The 19,303-nt window shown below is 46.9% G+C and overlaps 1 protein-coding gene across 3 annotated transcripts in view; it reads left to right on the forward strand.

Annotated features, from left to right (window-relative positions):
* TTC23 (tetratricopeptide repeat domain 23) overlaps positions 1–19,303 on the forward strand; it is a 114,589-nt gene that overhangs the window by 74,056 nt on the left and 21,230 nt on the right. For all 3 annotated transcript variants that reach the window (XM_067755972.1, XM_067755983.1, XM_067755962.1), the window contains 2 exons: positions 1,451–1,556; positions 14,961–15,088. In XM_067755972.1, coding sequence (XP_067612073.1) covers positions 1,451–1,556; positions 14,961–15,088 — 234 coding nt within the window. The remainder of the gene's footprint in view (positions 1–1,450; positions 1,557–14,960; positions 15,089–19,303) is intronic.

The following is a 19,303-nucleotide window of genomic DNA, read 5'->3' on the forward strand; positions in this document are numbered from 1 at the left end:
AAGGGAAGATTCATTTGCCACCTCCCCATCGCTGGCATTACCGCCTGAACCACGCCCCCCCACCCCCCACCCCCACCCCACCCCTTGTCCGTGGAAAAATTGTCTTCCACGAAACCGGTCCCTGGTGTTAAAAATGTTGGGGACCATTGCTGTAATAAGAAAAGTCATTTTAAAACAAAGGATATTGTTAGCATTTACAAATATGAAATCCTGATTGTTCTAACACAGCAATAAAAGTTATTACCAGCAATCTTGATTTGGAGTAGCCCCTATCATAAAAAGTCTAGATCTAGTAACTAGTGGATTTTAACATATGACAAATGAGGGGACAGTTTAGAGTCTACCCTGCTTATCATCTCAGAAATGTATTAAGCTGGTCATCAGAGGAGCAAGTCTCTATGGCTTTGCTGTCTCACTGCTTGGTCTGGACTAGAAGGTTCTAATGGTATGGCTTTATCTAGTCTAAGATTTAGGCTGTTACTTTTCATTTCTTTTTCATTTGCGATATCGATTTAAATATTTTTGACAATTTTCATTATCCTCATTTTATAGATGAAAAAACTGAGGTTGCTGAGTGGGTGATTTGCCCAAGGTACCTCACAGCTAATAAAGGATGGAGATAAGATTCTGACCTTGATGCTCTGCCTTCAGATTTGCTGTTTCTACCATGTCATGAATGCTGACATTCCTCCTGCCCTGGTGCACACTGCCCAAAGCACCCCGATTCTTTCAGCCTCCAGGAGCTATGACTAATCCATGGGATTATTTACTTGTTTGTTTGCTTAATATCTTTTTATTTGAAGGGATGTAGTTTGTATTTTATTTGAAAGGATTATTTTTATTTTATGTTCATAGATCATACGGTGGTTTTTTCCCCTTAAAGAATTTTTAAATGGGCTTCATTTTCAAGGAACTGAGCTGTTTTCTGTGTTCGGACAGCCCCTGTGGTCCAGTTCGCCGAGGTTATAGGCAAATGAGCTTGGCGGACCAGGCATGGGGGTGGGGTCGGGGTTTCTGTGGGTGAGGCTGCTGACACTGGGGGTAGGTCCCCCTCTCTGGGCTGACCAGTGGGTAGGGTTCTGTGCTTGCCCACTTCCCCTACAGCACAGGCACTTTTTAATCTATCTCCTTCCTCCTGGAAACCCTCCCTCCTCTTCTGCTGACACTGCACTCATGGGAGCATAGACTTTTAAATTATTTACTTAGAAATAAGCCCTGGCCACAGCATCGAGCTATCTGGACTCAGCGTCCAGGGCTTGGTGCTTTCTCAACTACACAATGCTTTTGAAACCGAGCTCTCCCAAGAGTTGATTGTGCTTCCACATAAATCATATTGTTTAGCTTGCTAGAAATTTCCTTGACTTTCTGCTTATCGTTCCAAGAATAGTTAGTTCCCTGCTGCTGCTGCCAAGCATGTAAACAAATGTGTGTCTTCTTTCCACGATGACAGGCGCGTCTCATCGTCCTGAGCAGAAACCCCTCTCAAGAGGAGGCAGCCGTGTCCGCACACTCCGTCGCCTGTGCTGCTGTCGCTTCTGGAAGGCCTGAGCACCATGGTGAGAGTGAGAGCGAGCCTTCCGTGGGGGACAGCGAGGCCTGCTCCCTGCCTGTCCCATGTGCGTCGATATCTGTGGGCTAGCTGCCTTTGGGATGGATGAACAGGTGGATGGAGCTGGGACAGACCCTTCAGAGAGTCTTCTCTGTTAGCTTCACTAGAGTCCAGAGTCCTTTGGTTTCTATCTTTTTTCAGCCTTCCTCTAATCTTTTACTCTCAAATACAGCAAATCTTCATCCAAACATAGCTATCAGAGCCCCAGAGAGTTTGTGCTGGGCTTACAGGGAAATCTACTGGACTTTCAAAGGTGATCTATTTTTAAAGGTTGTGGAGCTACTGTGGCAACGGATCTGACCTGCTGGAACTCCGGCCTCCAGACTCTCACAGGGTTGAGCTTTCAATCAGGATGAACTTACACGGCTTCAGGATTCCAAAAGGAAGTTGTCATTTATGAGTCATATAGTTTTTCTTAGCCCCACATAATAGGTAGAGCAGTGAGCTTGGGAGTTCTTTAATCCCCCATCCTGGGCTCAGAGCATACAATATGCCTCTATTGATGGAGAACATGCATTCTAGTGACTTTCTTTGTTGTTGGTCAGAATATTCATAAACAGAGTATAACTCATAAAGAAGACAAGAGGTGTATTCCAAGATGTCAGCTAAAACTACTTATGCATTGTAGGAAAATAAGGTCCAGTGTGCCATCAATTTGAAAATCAGTATCTGGAAGGCTTGAGGTTGAGGTTCAGGGAGTAGGAGCTGGGCTAAGATGAGGAGGCTGGTGGGGGGAGAAGATGAAGGAGGAGCCTCAGTGAGCAGCCTGGTCTGCAGAGTTTCCTGGGCCAGGCAGGGGCTCCTGTCCAGGGAGGAGCTGGGGAAGGGGATACCAGTGTTTATCTTTCTGTCCATCCCACCTTAAAGATCCTTCATTCTGGTCTCCCGGAGCTTTGAGCACCTTCTCAGAGCTGGAGGATAGAGAAGGCAGGCGACCTTCCCTACCTTAACTCCCTAGAACACTCCATACATAGCAATCAACTTCAAAACCTTCAAAGAGCCAACATTTTAACCAGTTTATTGGTGGCTAAAATTCCTTTAATAGGGGAAAAGAACCTTCCATGCCACAAGTATTAATAGGATACTTAAAATGCAAACATGATGGAAACCCCTAGATTAGCAGGAGTCACTAATCTAAATGTCTATAGGAACCAAGTAAGCAATGTGAGTGAAGCGAGTAGTCATTAGAAAACAGTAGCAGCAGCAAGCATAATTATAAATGGCAGCTAACTGTTGGCTGTAATCTGAGAGATGCAATAGGGAGTGGTGAGGACTGTGGCAAACTGGAGAGGCCCGTCCCCTGTCGAAAGTGAGCAGCTGTTATTCAGCTCCAGCCCATTACTGTCATGTGGAAAGCAAGCTTGTATTAGCAGGTCTGTTTTTTCAAGAGAAGGCAGAAATCTGAATTTTTATGTGAAATCAATGCATAGTTGATGGTCACCAAGTCAAATATGTTTCAGGCTCTGAGGGATGCAAAACAAGTGTGAGGGCTAGATCCCTAACTTCTGACCTGGGAAGCATGAGTATAATAAGTGGTTGTCAGGTCCTTCCTGTTTTTCTTGGGGGGCTCATGGGTTGAGAACTGGAAGTTTCTGAGCATTTAAACTGCTGGGGTGTGGGGGAGGGGGTCTACTCCCAGAGAACACCAAGCAACTACAGGAGGCTAAGACCAGAGACCATCTTTGCCTAGAGGGATTCTGGTTTGCCAGCATCTCAGCTAGTGCTCAGTGTACACACCTGATGAATGTATGGATTAGATGGGGAACAATAGAAATCATGTCCCTAAAATACTTGTTTCTTGTAGCTGCAAAGTTAGACCATTCTGCTTTGTGTAATTATAGAATCAGAAACAATCCAATTATGTATTTTTTTCTAAGTTTTCCAGTCTAAATATGGTGTTGGTATAGCCTCCCCTATAAATAGAGAATGCCACTAATACCTACTTGATACAGATAATTAGGTCTGTGAAAATTTAATGACCTCACACAGTAATAATAGCGAATTCTTACATAGTACATACTGTCATGGTTCTAACCATGTTATATTTATTAACTCAGTTAATCCTCACCACAGCTCTGTGAGTTTGGTACAAGTGTTCCCAGTTTTCAGATGGAGAAACTAAGGCACAGAGGGTTAGGTAATTTCCCAAGAGCCATAGCCAGGGAGTGGTAGACTTGAACCTAGGCTCTTGACCTCCATGCTATATTATAAGGACTGGCACTGCACATGCCCTTTTCCCTTCTTTCCCCTCCCAAAGAGTGTGTGGCTTTGGGGAGAGAAAGGGACTTGAGAAGAGCAACGGTGGCCCAAGGAAACCAGTTTGAGTGCCGTCTGGGAAGGGGCCAGCCCAGGATCGTGCACAGGCTCTCAGCCCCCCATTCTGCCCCGTGTCTCTTTGGCAGCTCAGACTGTTTGGTGACCTGCACCCAGAAAGCCTACTTGCCAGTCAGTATCTGAAGGGGGAGGAGAATGAATAGGGAAGGATAAGAAAAAAACTTCCCCCAAGAGCAGGGAGTTAGACAGTTGCAACTGGCTTTGCAGATTAGGAAGGGGGTCACTTCTGCCTGAGGCCTGGAGGATCGATTGCTTGAAACATATTGACTCACAGAGGCCTCAGGAACCCGAACCAGCAGGAATCATAACAACAATCATACTAGCAATGATGACAACAGCAGTAGCAGGGGTCGAGCGCCCGTTGTATGCAGGTGCTGGCACTCTCACAAACATGCCCATTTAATCCTAACAAGCCTTGGAGGCAAGATGACCTCCCATTTTACAAAGGAGCTAACACAGCCAGCTCTCCATACCACCAGCACCATCAGTCAATATCCTCTCTACTCATTGCTCTACCCAAGAGGGACAAAGCCCCAATCAGTGTAAGGATGCTCCCTTCTCAGACTCAGCTTCCACTAATCAGAAGACACTGGAAATGTCTATCACCTTGACACCAACAGGAAGAGAGTTTACTGAAGGCTTGAAGGCGAGTCAACACTAAGTGAGGAGGCTGGGCAGAGAAGCTGTCGGATCAAAACAGATGCTTGTGCAGAGGCAGCATGAAGCCCTGGAGCAGGGGCAGAGAGGCGCACCAGCCCTTGCCCCTAAGGCCTCAAGCCAACCATTGAAATGGGCACATCAGAAAAGAATCAAAGCAAAGAGAAACCACAGATTATTCCTACTGTGTTAACAAGCTTGAATGTGCTGCCGTGGGAATCTTTGTTCTCTTGGTGACAAACATGGGGAAGACTGTGAACAATGAGCTGTCTGGCTGGCATTTTAAGATAGTTTGTTCCGGCTCTTATCTGCTAAGCTCAGTGGCCTGGGCCCAGAGGGTACAGCCGTGTTCCATGCATGGACTCAGCTTCCCCGAAAAAGCAGGAAGGAGCGGGGTCCCCCACAGCCAGGAGCTGCAGTGGCAGTGGGCAGGCGCCTTCCCACCGTCTTTCAGGGGGCCTGGTTTTCATGTCCCTGCTGTCCCCTCACACACAGCCAATGCGATAATGAGAGAAGCCCACCCAGGGCTGAGGTTTCTCCAGGCCTCTGCTACCTCCTGGAAGGGGAAAGGAAAGGCAGGAATTTGGAATTTATCTTTGTCTGACAACTAAGTGGGGGACCAGCCTCCCCACCCTAGCTCTTACCCAGGCAGGACTCTCTGGCCTGGACTTTGGTCATTTGTGGTTCAGAAGTGCCAGCCAGATCTCCTGGGAGCAAATCTGCACCTTCCACTGAGTGCCAAGGGATCCACGTGCACGGGGATCTCAACTCTGCTCTCCTATGCTTAAACTAGTCTGTGCCAAGTACAGTTTGTTTGTTTTTTAAAGAATCGTTAATAGGAAAAATTTCTCATCTAGGGATTCTCCATAGCCTACTTGCTAAATGTCCATTGAAGGCATTGCCCTCGGACAAACAAAACGCCACTGGCCAAGAAGCCAGTGTGTTTCAGGCTCCACAATCAAACTAATCCCTTTGCTCTGTGCCTTCCTGTATTCCTTATGCAGACAAAACTGCCTTAGAAGTCACGAAGGATTGTGATTGCATAAGGGCTCCCAATTCAGGCTTGTAGAATGTCACTAACCTGAGCCTGGCCAGCTTCCCGGAGCAGCCATAGACAAACTTGGTATTAACAGCTCTCCCAACCCTGCTAAGTCTCCAGGCATTGGCCTTGTGTTTATAACTCTTCTCCTAAAGGATATTAAAATGAAATGGGCTGAAGCCAAGTACATTTCAGTGTAAACCTCTGAGAGGCAGAGCCTGCTGAGCACGGGTGGCCTTGTTTGGAAGTGGCCCCATCTGTGGTGTGGGGTCCAGCAGGCCAGGGAGCTCTGTAGGTTCCAGAGACAGCAGAAGGGAATGGGTTATGCCCCTGCCCGCCTTGGGGCAGGGGGTGGGATCCCTGGCTATATGGACAGACTCATGGGCATGGGGTGCATTCCCAAGATATAACTCCCTATGCACGGATACGTATGTCTTCTGGGCCCCCACTTGTCCTGGCCTCTCCCCTCCTTTTATACAGTAGACACGAAATATGTAAGTATCTGAAGGTAGGCTCTGCATCTCCATGGAGTCTCCTCTTTTTTACCCCCCGCGATCACCGCTTTTCTCGGCTCTTCCTCTGTGGCCTGCTCCTCAGCTTGCCCCATGCTGAGCCCTGCCCCACCCGCAGCCTACTCCCTGCTCATGGGGTTACTGATGCTCCTTGAGCCCCATGTGTCTCAGAGAGACTGGAAATCAGACAGACGCACCCAGCTCCAGTGGGCTCCTGACAGGTAATGTGGCCACCTGGGAGCAGCCACGGTAAGGTGGTCTTCACCTTCCTGTGGCCCTCCTTGACTGCCTGTGCTGCCTCTGTCGCCCACCTCCAACCTGAGGCCTCCAAGTGGGGCTTGTGGTGCAGGCCTGCAGTGGGAATGAGTGTAAGCTGCTGCTGGCCACACCCACCCACCTCTCCCTTCCTCCTCACTATTCGCCTCTCCCTCTCTCTTCCTCCTCGGCCTTCCCACCCACCTCAAGTCCTGTGTGTTCTGAGAGACGCTTCCTCAGCTCCTACTCAGGGCCCGCTTCTTATTACAAAATGCCCAGCCAGCCTGAGCCTGGTGCCTGAGCTCCCCAAGCAGATGTCAGCTTCCATCCTGCTCAGTGCTCCACAGGCCAGGTGGGAAGGGGAAGCAGCAGAGAGAGAGCGGTGGGTGAGGCCAGAGAAGAAAAGGGAAGCCTCTTACCCTGTTTTCCACCATCGTTAGTAGGACCCCCTCTCAGAAACCTCTGGAAGGCACCTTAAAGCACATCTCATGTAGAGGACTGGAGTCCAAGGTGTGTCCAGCGTCACGCTGGCAATTAGAGACAAAGCAAGGCCTTAGACAGAGGCCAGGCGCTGCCTACCTGACCACACTCCAGAGCCAGAGAGGTCGTGGCTCTGAGGGTGCTCTGTCCTCAGAGGTCCAGGGAGCCCGGAAGCCCCAAAGGTGGGGGCAGGTGTGGGCTGCAGGGGTTGGCAGCTCTTGAGACCAGCAGAGGAGTAGAAGGTGTGGCCTTTTCCACCCCAAGTCTGTGCTGTTGGTCTCTCTTCACCGAGGGACAACCTGTGGCAGAACTGAAACCTCACTGAGCTTTGCTTACAAACTGCCTTTCATCTTTGTGTCTGAGAACAAAGTCTGCGGCTTTATCCCTCTCCTAGGGAGGATAATGGGCTCTCTGATAACCACTATTATGAGGCTCTGGTGTTTCACTTTTGTGCTGGATAATAATTTATGTTCAGAACTTCTCAGAAACGCCTAAGTTATTTATACCCTGACTTGGCTTCAAAACATATTATTAGGGCAGCTTATGGAAATGACATATACTTCACCAAGACAAGCAACTGTGGCAATAGGCCTGAGGCGCTGGGCACCTGATCACTACTGGGTGGCCCCAAGTGGGACTCTGGGTGGTGTTGGGGGTGGAGGGAAGTCCTGATCAGCTTCCTGGTGGTGAGGACATTCAAGGCAGGCAGTCCCTATGGTGACTGAGCCCAGACCAGGCCTGTGGGCACCAGGCACTATGCAGACACTTCATGCACACTTTGCTGTGTGAGCCTCACCCAGCCTGCCGCCATCTTGGTCACCTTACTCTACTGATGCAAACCTGCCCCCAGAGATGGCCATGGACTTCCAGGGACCACACAGCTCAGGAGCAGCAGGTCTACTGCTCCCGGATGCCCTGTCCAGGCCCTGTGAAAACATTCCTCTTGAAGGTGGCCTCCAGTGTGGACCACTGAGGGCCACGCAATGAGGAGTCAGCCTGTCCAGGGCTTCGTCTGTCCTCAGGCTACTCTGTGACCCCCACAAGGCTGCCGGGCAGCCTCAGGGCAGCTGCCTGTGCAAAAGCCCCAGGCAGTTCCCAGCAGGGTCTAAATGGGTTCAATCCATTTGTTCGCTGGATGATAGCGCTCCTCTGGGTTAATGCCAGGATAGGATTTGAGACTTTCCATATTCAAATTCCCTGGAGTCCTTAATGCTTTTGCAGTTAGTGCAGAGTACAGTTTCTGAAGACTTACAAAAGATAATTGTCACATTGTACACACAGGCCTCCCTCATAATGAGAGCTGTCCTCACTGTTCCAACTCTTGCCTTGGGACAGCCTCAAGAAAATGAGCCCAGGGTCACTGGAATTTATTTTAATTAAAAGCCTCCTGACCTCCTGGGTGCCAAATCGTAACCCCACATTCCTCTTGCTCTTTGAATGGAGCCCTGTTTTCTTTTGCCTGTATATGAACATACAGATGGAATAGAGTTTGAAGGGGCCTCCGGGAGACATTAAGCCACCTTGCCTGCTGGGCCACACTTACCCCCTCACCCTAACTCACAGACAGCCCCAACATTCTGCGGGAATGAAAATGGGAGAAGATTCATGGCCTTGGAACACTTGTGCCACTAGGGCTCAGATTTACAAGCTAAGTCATGCTCCTGTGCTTTAGAAAATGACCTCATCTCTTGCCGACGCCACCAGCATCAGGTTGCCGAGGCTCTTTGTGAACCCACACCCAACTTCAGGCACAAGGTCTGTGACAAGAAGTGGCATCCCACCCCAGGGGCTGTGACCTCCTGTCCCTCTGGAAACCCCACTGTCACTTGTGTCAGGTGGACCTCCTGGGGGATGCCCACTCCCAGGAGAACCAGCTCTGCTTCTTAGGGAGTCACTCCTTAGCTGTAATAATAGGACAAATTTGCTCTCCCCTCGAAGACTAATCATGGGATTCATAGTTCAGAAAGCTAATTTAGGGGCCTGGGGGATGGGGGAAAATAAGTCAGGGTCTTGCAATAAAAGAGCTTTCCTATATCCCAGGTAAAAATAAAAGTGGTTTCAAATTTACAGACAGGGAAGACGCTCACAGTGTATGCCCTGGACCTTTCACTGTTCCCGAGCCCTAGGCTCTTCTCATATATAAGGGTCCTGACATGATGCCTGACATGTGGTCCGCTTGTATGTGACAATAGCTGTCAGAGACCCCCCCCTCCCTGGCCTTGCCCCCCGGTGACTAGAGACCTCCCAGGAACAGAAATGGAAGAAACTTGGACCTTTTGAGAAGCTGAGGACTCTGAAACGGGGAAAGGGGAGCAGCAACCTTAGGAGCTGACCCCAGAGGGCAGATTCCCAGTCAGGGCCTGTCTCTGACGTCTCACCACAAAGCCTTGCTTTTTTCCACTTCAGTAGCCATGTAACCTTAGTTTGAGTAATAAATTCCTTCCTTCCCCCAACCCCTTCCTTCCTCCCTCACTTCCAGTCCCTCTTCCAGAGATCCAAATATGCTAACAAGCATCCTCTTTGGAAAATGTGACTAGGCCTCCCTGAGTTAGAGGTTTGAGCCATTTACACACGAGTATGAGTTAGGCCAAGGAGCTTCCTTTCTCCCAGCATTCTGTGAGATCAGGTACACAATGGAAAGGGGCATCTGGCACTAAGCTCTATGGGACCAGCCGAAACGGGGTGGTTTTTTCGGGGGAAGGGGTGTTGGTCAGCATGTGACTGCCAGGGGAAGGAATACTAAGAGGTGGGAGAACTTTACCAGAGAGGGGCTGGAAAGGGACAAAGCGCAGCTATGTCCACCTGTGTCTGAGAGTCCAGCTCCTTACCCAGGAAAGGAGGGAAATGCTTCCCATCCCTTTTGATCTCTTCCTTTTCTGAGCCTGGCACCACTTCTTCTGCAAAAGCCCAGGGTCAGAAACTCAGTTCTTACCTGTTCAGTCCCAACTCCTTCCTATGCCCTTTACAACTACAGGTCTTCAGAGCAAGGGCTCATATCTGGGGAATGAGGCTGAGACTCGGAAAAGCTTCTACTCTTCAAGAAGGGCTCAGTTACATTCTTTGGTTAATTCCCAATTAGACAGAAAACTAAAATATCAACAGTACTCCATTCCTGAATAGACTTGTTAATTTTTAGACATGGAACATACATCTCTGTAATGCTTTTAGAATCAACAAAATAAGTGCCACATCATCCCCACATTTGCTGTCATCAGATTATCAAAGCAACCAAAGTTAATACATGGTCTGAACATTTAATCTGTAATATTTTCTCCCATGAGCCAGCAAGGACTAAAGAGATGTAACACTTTTCATGTACAGTAGTAAAATTTTCTCCTACCAAGAAAAAATTTGAGTAATACTCTAGAAATCCATCAGCTGGTCTGGCAGTGGATAGACCCCCATTGAAAGAGTGGAGCAGGGACTCCAGTTCAATAGACTCCTGTCTAGTCACAAAGTCTGGGGCCAGTCAGCACCGAGACCTCTCTGAAAGGCAGCACCTCCCAGCCTAATTCTCGCTTCTATCTGGCAACTGCCTAGACCCTAAGCAAAGTAAATCTTGCAGATAAATGAAACTTACTTGTTTTCACACCTAAGTTTTCTTTAGGTTGCCTGGATTTGACAGACACATTTGCCAAGTGTTTACTTCTCTCCTTTCTACAACAGATCACATGGGATGTACTTGAATCGTTTCTGGAGACCCACCGTGCTCATTGTGAATTTCAGGGCTGGAGCTCTTGAGGTGTACAGAGCCGTTTATCCGCACATGATCCCAGGCTTCTGTGCCTTTTGACCACTCTGTTTTCCAAGTGTTCCTGTCCTCTCCATGTCCATCTCTGCTTCCAGTGTGCCTGCTGGTCAGCCTAGTATGGATGAGGGAGGCCCATAGCCACAGTGATCGAAACTGTCCCTGAAACTAAAATGGTTAACAGTTACTGAGCACTGACTAGGTGTCAGGCACGTCATCAGTTGTGTGTGCATTAACCCATTTACTCCTTACAACAACCCTATAATGGAGGCGCTAGCCTAAAGATTCCTCTTTGAGTGAAAAAGCCGAGGCCAACAATGGAGGCGCACAGCCAGAAGGTGGCAGCGCTGGAGCCTGACGCAGGCAGCCCCTGACCTGCAGAGCCTGCCCTCCTTCCCACTCACTGCCGCCTCCAGAAGCGACCACAGTCTGCGCAGGCCGGCCCCTTCCTTGCTCCTCCATGAATTCTGGAGCCCTGCGTTCATGGAGGCCTCTTTGGAAGCACCTGGCATTCACATCACAGTCTGAGAAAAACTAATTTGAGGGCCCACTCTTTGGAAGAATATCCAAATAGATAACACACTGTCCTGTCTAATCAAGAGAAATGGGGAGAAGGCACAAAAACAATATTAGAGATGAGAAAGGGAAAATAATCAAATACAGAGGAAGTCTAAAGAAGCCAAAGAAAACATCTGAGCTTTTTGCTCATGTGTATTTGTGCTACACAGTACATATGAGATGTCCAAATGGAAATGTTAAGTAGACCATTGTATGTATGGTTCACAATCGTCCCCAACAAACTTTACGTACTGTCATGTGTCCCCGTGAGGTTTTCTCCAGCAGGCACTTCAGGGTGGAGGGGGGAGGTGTCCCACATCCCTGAGGGAGGAAGACAATCACATTTCCCTCTGCTAGAGCAGGGGTCAGCAAACTTACGGTCCACACGCTAATGCAGCTCCCCACCCATGTTTGTAAACAGTTTTCTTGGCACACAGCCAAGCTCCATTTCACATGTCACCTCTGGCTGTTTTTTTGCTGCAGTAGAGACCATTTAGTCCTCAAAGCCTAAAATATTTACCATCTGGTCCTTTACGGAATAAGTTTGCTACCCCTGTGCTGGAGTCCTATAATTTTTCCACTTTCAGGCTAGTTTCTACTTTATACACATTCTTTTTCTTATATTCTTTTCCATTATGGTTTATCACAGGATATTGAATATAGTTCCCTGTGCTATACAGTAGGACCTGTTGTTTATCCATCCTCTATATAATAGTTTACATCTGCTAACTCCAAACTCCCAGTCCTTCCCTCCCCCACCCCCAGTCCCCTTGGCAACCACAGGTCTCTTCTCTATGTCTGTGAGTCTATTTATAATTCATAGATAGGTTCATTTGTGCTATATTTTAGATTCCACATATAAGTGATATCATATGGTATTTGTCTTTCTCTTTCTGACTTATTTCACTTAGTATGATAATCTCTAGTTGCATCCATGTTGCTGCAAACAGCATTATTTCATTCTTTTTTATGGCTGAGTAATATTCCATTGTATATATGTACCACATCTTCTTTATCCATTCATCTGTCAGTGGACATTTAGGTTGTTTCCATGTTTTGGCTACTGTGAATAGTGCTGCTGTGAACATAGCAATGCATGTATCTTTTTGAATTATAGTTTTGTCTGGGTATATGCCCTGGAGTGGGATTGCTAGATCTTATGGTAATTCTATTTTTAGTTTTACCTAAGTAAAAACAGTTTGGAGACAGAGCTTGCTAGGAATGCATATTTCTCTTTACGAAATTTCTCAACAGAATTCATTAATAAATGCTAATAGCTTCTTTTCAAAAGACATCTTAAGATTTTGTACTTATTCTATCGAAGAAATGGTCTGACTTCTTAGTATCATCCACATAAAATGAAAATGAACTATGTTTAAGACTTAGAGGAAACAAGGTAAGTGGGCTTTTCTTTTTTCCTAAGTGGTCCACAGTTTCCACCATCTGCCAGGCCCTCTGATGTTTTTTTCCGAAGAAAGAAATAACCCTGGGGGATCCTAGATGCTTCTTGCCTTCTACAGCTTCCCCAACATCCTCTCCTCCACCAGTGTTTTTTTGAGCTTGGCAAGACTCAGCATAATAAATTAATATGAAAAGGTGGAAAAGAATTAAGTGCTAGAAGTTTCTACACTGAGTAACAGTGAGGAGCCTCCACACTGTTTTCCATAGTGGCTGCACCGACTTGCATTACCACCAACAGTGTAAGAGGGCTCCCTTTTCTCCACACCCTTTCCAGCATTTGTTATTTGTAGACTTTTTAACAATGGCCATTCTGACTGGTGTGAGGTGATACCTCTTTGTAGTTTTGGCTTGCATTTCTCTAATAATTTGTGATGTTGAGCATCTTTTCATGTGCCTACTGGCCGTCTGTATGTCTTCTTTGGAGAAATGTCTATTAAGGTCTTCTGCCCATTTTTCTATAGGGTTGTTTGGTTTTTTTGTTGTTGAGTTGTATGAGTTATTTGTATATTTTGGAGATTAAGCCCTTAGTTTCTACTTTATTGGTTCAGAATTTCCAAACCAAGGGAATTCCCTGGCTGTCCAGTGGTTAGGACTCTGTGCTTTCACTGCCATGGGCCTGGGTTCAGTCCCTGGTCGGGGAACAAAGATCCCACAAGCTTTGCAGCACAGCAGGAAGGAAGGGAGGGAGGGAGGGTGGGAAAGAAGGAAAAAAGGAAAGAAGGAAAGGAGGGAGGGAGGGAGGGAGGGAGGGAGAGGGATGTAGAACAATTTAAAACAAAAGAACTTCCAAATCATGTAGGTGGTGCAGATTCAGCCCTCAAACATGTGCCTGCCTCACGTGCAGTGTCCCAGTTTCTTTCAGATGCTCTTTTTCTAGCCATGGCCTCTGGAGGGACAGCCTTGAGGCTTCTCCTTGGACCAGCGCAATTGTTCTTATCTCAATTTTAGGGATTCCTGGCTATATTGGTTTTCTTTTGCTGCATAGCAAATTATGGTTGTTTAAACACCCAGTTTAAGCTCACAATTCTGTCAGTCAGAAGTCTAGCATGGTAAGGCTGGCGTCTCTGCTCAGGCTAAAATCAAGTTGTCAGCCAGCTACATTCTCATCTGGATCATGGAGTCCTTTTCTAAGCTCATCCCTGTTATTATCAGGATTCAGTTCTTTGTGGCTGTAGGACTGAACTCCCCATTTTCCTGCTAACTGTTGACCTCTCTCAGCTCCTATGGGCCACTCTTGAGTCCTTGTACCATGGTCCCCTCCATCTCAGCAATGGAGAACCTCCTTTTCAAATCCCTTTCATGCTTCGAATCTCTCTGCCTTCCTTTTCTGCCTCCAACTGAAGAAAACTCTGTTTTTAAAGGGCTGGTGTCATTAGGTTATGCCCAAGGGGTAATCTTGCTTTCTCACAGTCAACTGTGCCATATAACATAATCTTATGACAGGAGTAATATCTCAGCATATTTATAAGTTCCACCCATAATCAAAGAGGAGGGCATAATCAAGGTTGAGGGTCATTTGGGGACATCCTAGAAATCTGCCTATAACACTGGATTTTTGCAGGGAGCCCCATTCCAGCTTCCTACCACACAGAGGCCTCAGGCTTCATCTCCAGCCCTACTCAGGCTTATCAAACCCCATCTTGGAATACAGTACACATTTTTCCTAATCCCCTCGTGGACCATTCAGCTTTAGCTCCCCTTCCCTGCTTTGGCTTTTAGTTTCCTCTTCATTTTCCATACCTGAGATTTTTCCTTTTTTTGCTTTCAAGATTTGCAAATATTTCAAATATTTTTGTTATATTATAACCAGTATGCTTAAGTGTTTGGAATGGTTGAGGTTTTTGCTTCAGCAGCGTGTCAGCCATATTTTCCAGAATTTTAGGGTTATCACGCTACATTCCAAGATTACAGAGTCCACTGAAGTCAGTGGATCCTTGGAGTCCTAACCCCAGTGAGGAGCAACCAGAGTTTTACAAAGAATTAATGGTTAATCAATCTGAAAATTTAACATGTGTCAGGTCTAGGGGATAGTTTCCCTGTTTGCATTAACTTTGCTTACTGTATCACTGGGAAAGGGAAGATGTATGAAAACCAACGAAAATAAATTGCAGTATCTTTCTGAGAACTAGACCCTGTCTAATAAAACAGTCAGATTAATTGACAAAAGACAGTTTCCTTAACTGGGTTATCTTGTCCAATTACTTATTATTTTCATATCATTCACCATGACTAAACACATAGTTATTCTGTTTCCATTTCAAATCTGCAAGCTGTTTTCAAAATTGTTGTTGTGATGCTTTTCTTCAGATGTGGCTGAGCAGTATTTTCAAGATAGCATGGCTAATCTTAAGGATGCTGAAGGGATAGGAAAAGCCAAATTTCTTTCAATTCAAGATGATTATTGCCATTTTCTACAAGTCACTGGACAAAAAGAGGTAAGTGAGTTTGGACCACAGCTGACTAGTTATTTACCTTGGCGACCCAGTTGATATCCAAAGGGCTACTCCTGCACTCTGAAAGCATTAAGCATCTACCATGTGCAAGGCATGTGCCAGGCTCCACGGGGAGAGGGATAAATAAAGCCAGGCAGCCACTCTTGGGCAGCTCCCAGATATTCGCTCTCGGGAAACAAAAAAGTTCATGAGAATGTAGATGCCATGTCCACCTGCAGAGTATCTTAAAGGACTAGAAACCTTGAGAACCCACTGGAGAGACTCTGCTTACCGCAGCCTGTGGTTCTGGCTGGCATAGAGGGTGGAAGTTAGTGTGTCTAATTCCTCTCTTACTATCTTAGCTAATGGATGAAAGTTGCATATCTAATAAGAACTACACAGTGCAGAAGTTACGGCTCACTGTCCGTTGAACCATACAGGCATGTTTTCCATGGCTTGTAAAAATGGAACCAGACCCAGAATTTATATTCATTGGTACTTAAACCCTTGGGAACTTATTCCATAAAAAGCCTAACAACTACCAGATACCCACATGCTTCCTTTATACAGATATTTTTTTCAACTCTAACCTGTCAATGGGACCTCCCTGGTGGTCCAGTGGTAAAGAATCCGCCTTCCAATGCATGGGACATGGGTTCGATTCCTGGTCAGGGAACTAAGATCCCACATGCCATGGGGCAACAAAGCCTGCACACCACAACTACTGAGTTTGCGCGGCTCAACAAGAGAGCCCACATGCCGCAAACTACAGAGCCCACGCACCCTGGAGCCCGTGTCACAACTAGAGAGAGAAAACCTGCATGCTACAACTAGAGAGAAGCCCACGTGCCGCAATGAAAGATGCCGCATGCCACAACTAAGACCCGACGCAGCCAAATAAATAAATACTTTTTAAAAAACAAAAAACCTCTAACCTGTCAAGGCAAGTCCTTGAGATGAAAACCTTTTTATTTCCTCTGCTTTTATGTAGACCTTCTCCCCGACAGCTCTCTCCTAACCCTTAATCCTTCACCCTTCTCTCAGTTGATGTGAGCTTAAGGAACATAGGTTTTTAATCTAGATGCACGAATGTTCGTCGGGCCAAAGTCGGGCTACAGTAACCATAACAAATGGAGTTTCCATATTTTTCTGGATCACCCAACCAAGTAGAGAGGGGCCTTCCAGTGGCCTCAGATTCCAGAACATCTCTAGAAGTTCTATGTGGAGTGCTCAGGGCAGAGATCTGAGGGGAATTCTGCCCCCATCATGCCTCACCCCTTCCAGCTCATCAGTCATTTTTACCTTCAAAATGCCCCTTGAATCCATCCATTGGTTGCCATCTCCACCTCTGTCAGTCATCATCTCCCAACTGGACCTCTCTAACAAACTCTGGCTCCGCAGCTGCTGCTTCCACTCTTGCCCTTTTCTAATCCATTCTGAATAAGGAAACCATGTTGATCTTTGCAAAAAGCACATCTGATCAGTGGACTCCCATTTGTAAAATACTACACTGGCTCCTCAGAGCCCTTAAGATAAGCCAGAATCCCACATTGCCCACAATACCTTGCACGTTATGGATTCTGCTGACATTTCCAGTCTCATTTTTGCCCCCTCCCCTGATCTGTGTTCCAGCCACAGTGGCCTTTTCTAATCCCCGCTTCTGGGCAGCATCAGCATTTGTCTCCTGCTCTTGGAAGGTTCTTCCTCATTGATCTCCTGGCTAATGCAGATCCATCCTTCAGGACTCACCAGCTTGCCCGATTCCCCTCCCTCAGTCTTCATTAGATTCTCCCCACTATTCTTCATCATAGAATCCTGTCTGATATAATTATATAACAGAGTAATGTATTACAATAATATATTGTGGACAGTTACTGTCTCTCCCTGACTAGACCAAATTCCATGACAGCAAGGACTCTTATTCATGGTGAGGGAGCGTTGAGCCAATGGGTGGATGGATGCTTGGCTATGGGCTGTCTGACTGCTCTGGCTGCCACAGGGCATCCACCCTTTTCCCCGTTCCTGTCTGGCTTCCTGCCCTGGTGTCTGTCATCACAGCTGCCACACCTCACTGCCCTTGCCCAAGTCACCCAAATCAGTGGCATTGATCTAAAGATGTACCTCACTTCCTGAGGCCTCCCCTGGAGATTTTAGCAAACTGGATCTTTTCATTCTACAGCCCCTGCCAGCCCTTCTGGTGCCCTTGTAAGAATAGACAAAGCTGCCTCTTCCTCAGGTGGGTGCAGTCCATGCCAGGGCACATTGCTTAGAGAGCGGAACACGGGCCGGACTTCAGCCCTCCTCATTCTCCTGCCAGGCACCCTTGTGTGTGACACAATCTGTCCAACCAAATGTGTCACCTTGTGTTATGCTCACTCTTGGTTACAGACCTCACTGTGGGTTCCAGCAGGAGCTGGCCAATGGGGCCGGGCCCAAGGACAGTCCCAGGCACGAGCACAAGGATGTGCTCAGACCACCTCAGATGTGTCACAGCCTACATGTGGGCTAGGACCCTTTGCCAACAGGAAGGTGATCCTTGGGAAGGAAAATGCCTTTTAAGGTAAAATGTAAGTGAAGTTTACTTTGCCACAGGTTAAAAGATACTCTTCTAGTTGTGCTGCTCTGCTGCTCAGGAATCTTCTCTGACTTCTTATTCCCCATAAGAAAATCTAAACTCCTCAGCCTGGCATGAAGGTCTCCACCACCAGCCCAGCCCGTGACTCCTGCCTCATCTCCCTCTGCTCCTCTTCCTACTTTCTCTGCTATAGTCAAATTAGTCCCCTCACTGGCCTTGAATGTGCCGTGTGCTTCCCCCAGCTCCCACTGTGCTCCCAGGTTCCCATGCCCTCTTCTTGGTCCACCTAAATCCTATTTATTCTTCACTTCTCTCCATTAAGCTTTTCTAACTCTCAGAGACTATCACTGTCTCTTTCCTTTAAACCCATATCCATGTGGCAGCTCTTCCATTGCCATCTTGACTTGCCATTCAAGTTCATGCACATCTATCTCTAGTTTCCCCAATCAGGCTGTAAATGGCATTGAGAGCTTCATTTAGGAAAAGGTGTCTGGCTCTTCTTTCCATCATTGGCTCCTCCAAGCCTGACAACCAATTTTCATGGAAGAATTGCCAAACCCAACAGTTGCATCACAGACACTGGGAAGGGACACGACAGGCTTTAGCATCAGGCAAGACCCATACCAAGGTGGGTCACACACTTCACAATTTACAGTTTCTCTTCCCCAGCAGTGATTTATCTTTCCATCTGAGAAATTGTTTCTGCCTTAACAGTGCCTTTTACCGTGGTTCCCTGATCCTACCCCCAGCACCTAATTCATATTCTTGCCAATAAACTGAGTAAAGGCCTTGCGAACTCCTCTATCTGGGGAGCGCTAGCAGGATGCCTTCAGGGCTATGCGGTGGGCAAGGCTCCTTCACTGGTTCCTGCTTTATTCGGCTCTATTTTTCTTTTAAGGTCCACTTATTTCTCCCATATATTTTTTTAAAGATTTCCTTGATGTGGACCACCCCCAAAGTCCTCAATGAATTTGTTACAGTATTGACCCTGTTCCGTGCCTTGGCTTTTGGCCATGAGGCATGTGGGATCCCAGCTCCCCGACCAGAGATTGAACCCGCACCCCCCCACACACTGGAAGGCGACGTCCCAACCACTGGACCAACAGCAAAGTCCCTATTCGGCTCTTATATTGGGCGTTTGTGATCTCTACCTGTAATCATGCTTTTATGTAGAAGATCGTAGAAGAATTTCAGGAGAAACATGGGAGACCGACATACAGGGCTTTCCCTCTGTATGTCTTGGTGTATGACTGAAGAGCTTAATACCAGCTCATATTTTGTATTCCATGTTGGTATAAATAAATCAGATAAACCAAACAAGATGTCAAATGTATTTAACTTTTCACCATGTTGGAATGTTTGCTTTTGGTTTCCTGAACTATTTCTTGTGAGAAATGGAAAACCCTGGAATATGTTCTGGATGTTCTGTAAATGCCAGGAAACTCTGTAGTTTTCACTTACATAAGAACATCACTGTGTACAGAGGGAGAAGAGCCTGCAACTAAGAGGGATTAAAACTGGCAGGTTCCAGATCCTAGATCTGCCTGCCACTGATGGACTGTCTGACTCTGAGCAAGTTTCTTGACTGCTCTATGCCTCAGTTTCCTCCTCTGGCAAACAAGGATTAAAATTGTCCTTATCTA

This window comes from Pseudorca crassidens, chromosome 1 (assembly GCF_039906515.1).
Source record: "Pseudorca crassidens isolate mPseCra1 chromosome 1, mPseCra1.hap1, whole genome shotgun sequence".
Taxonomy (NCBI): Eukaryota; Metazoa; Chordata; class Mammalia; order Artiodactyla; family Delphinidae; genus Pseudorca; species Pseudorca crassidens.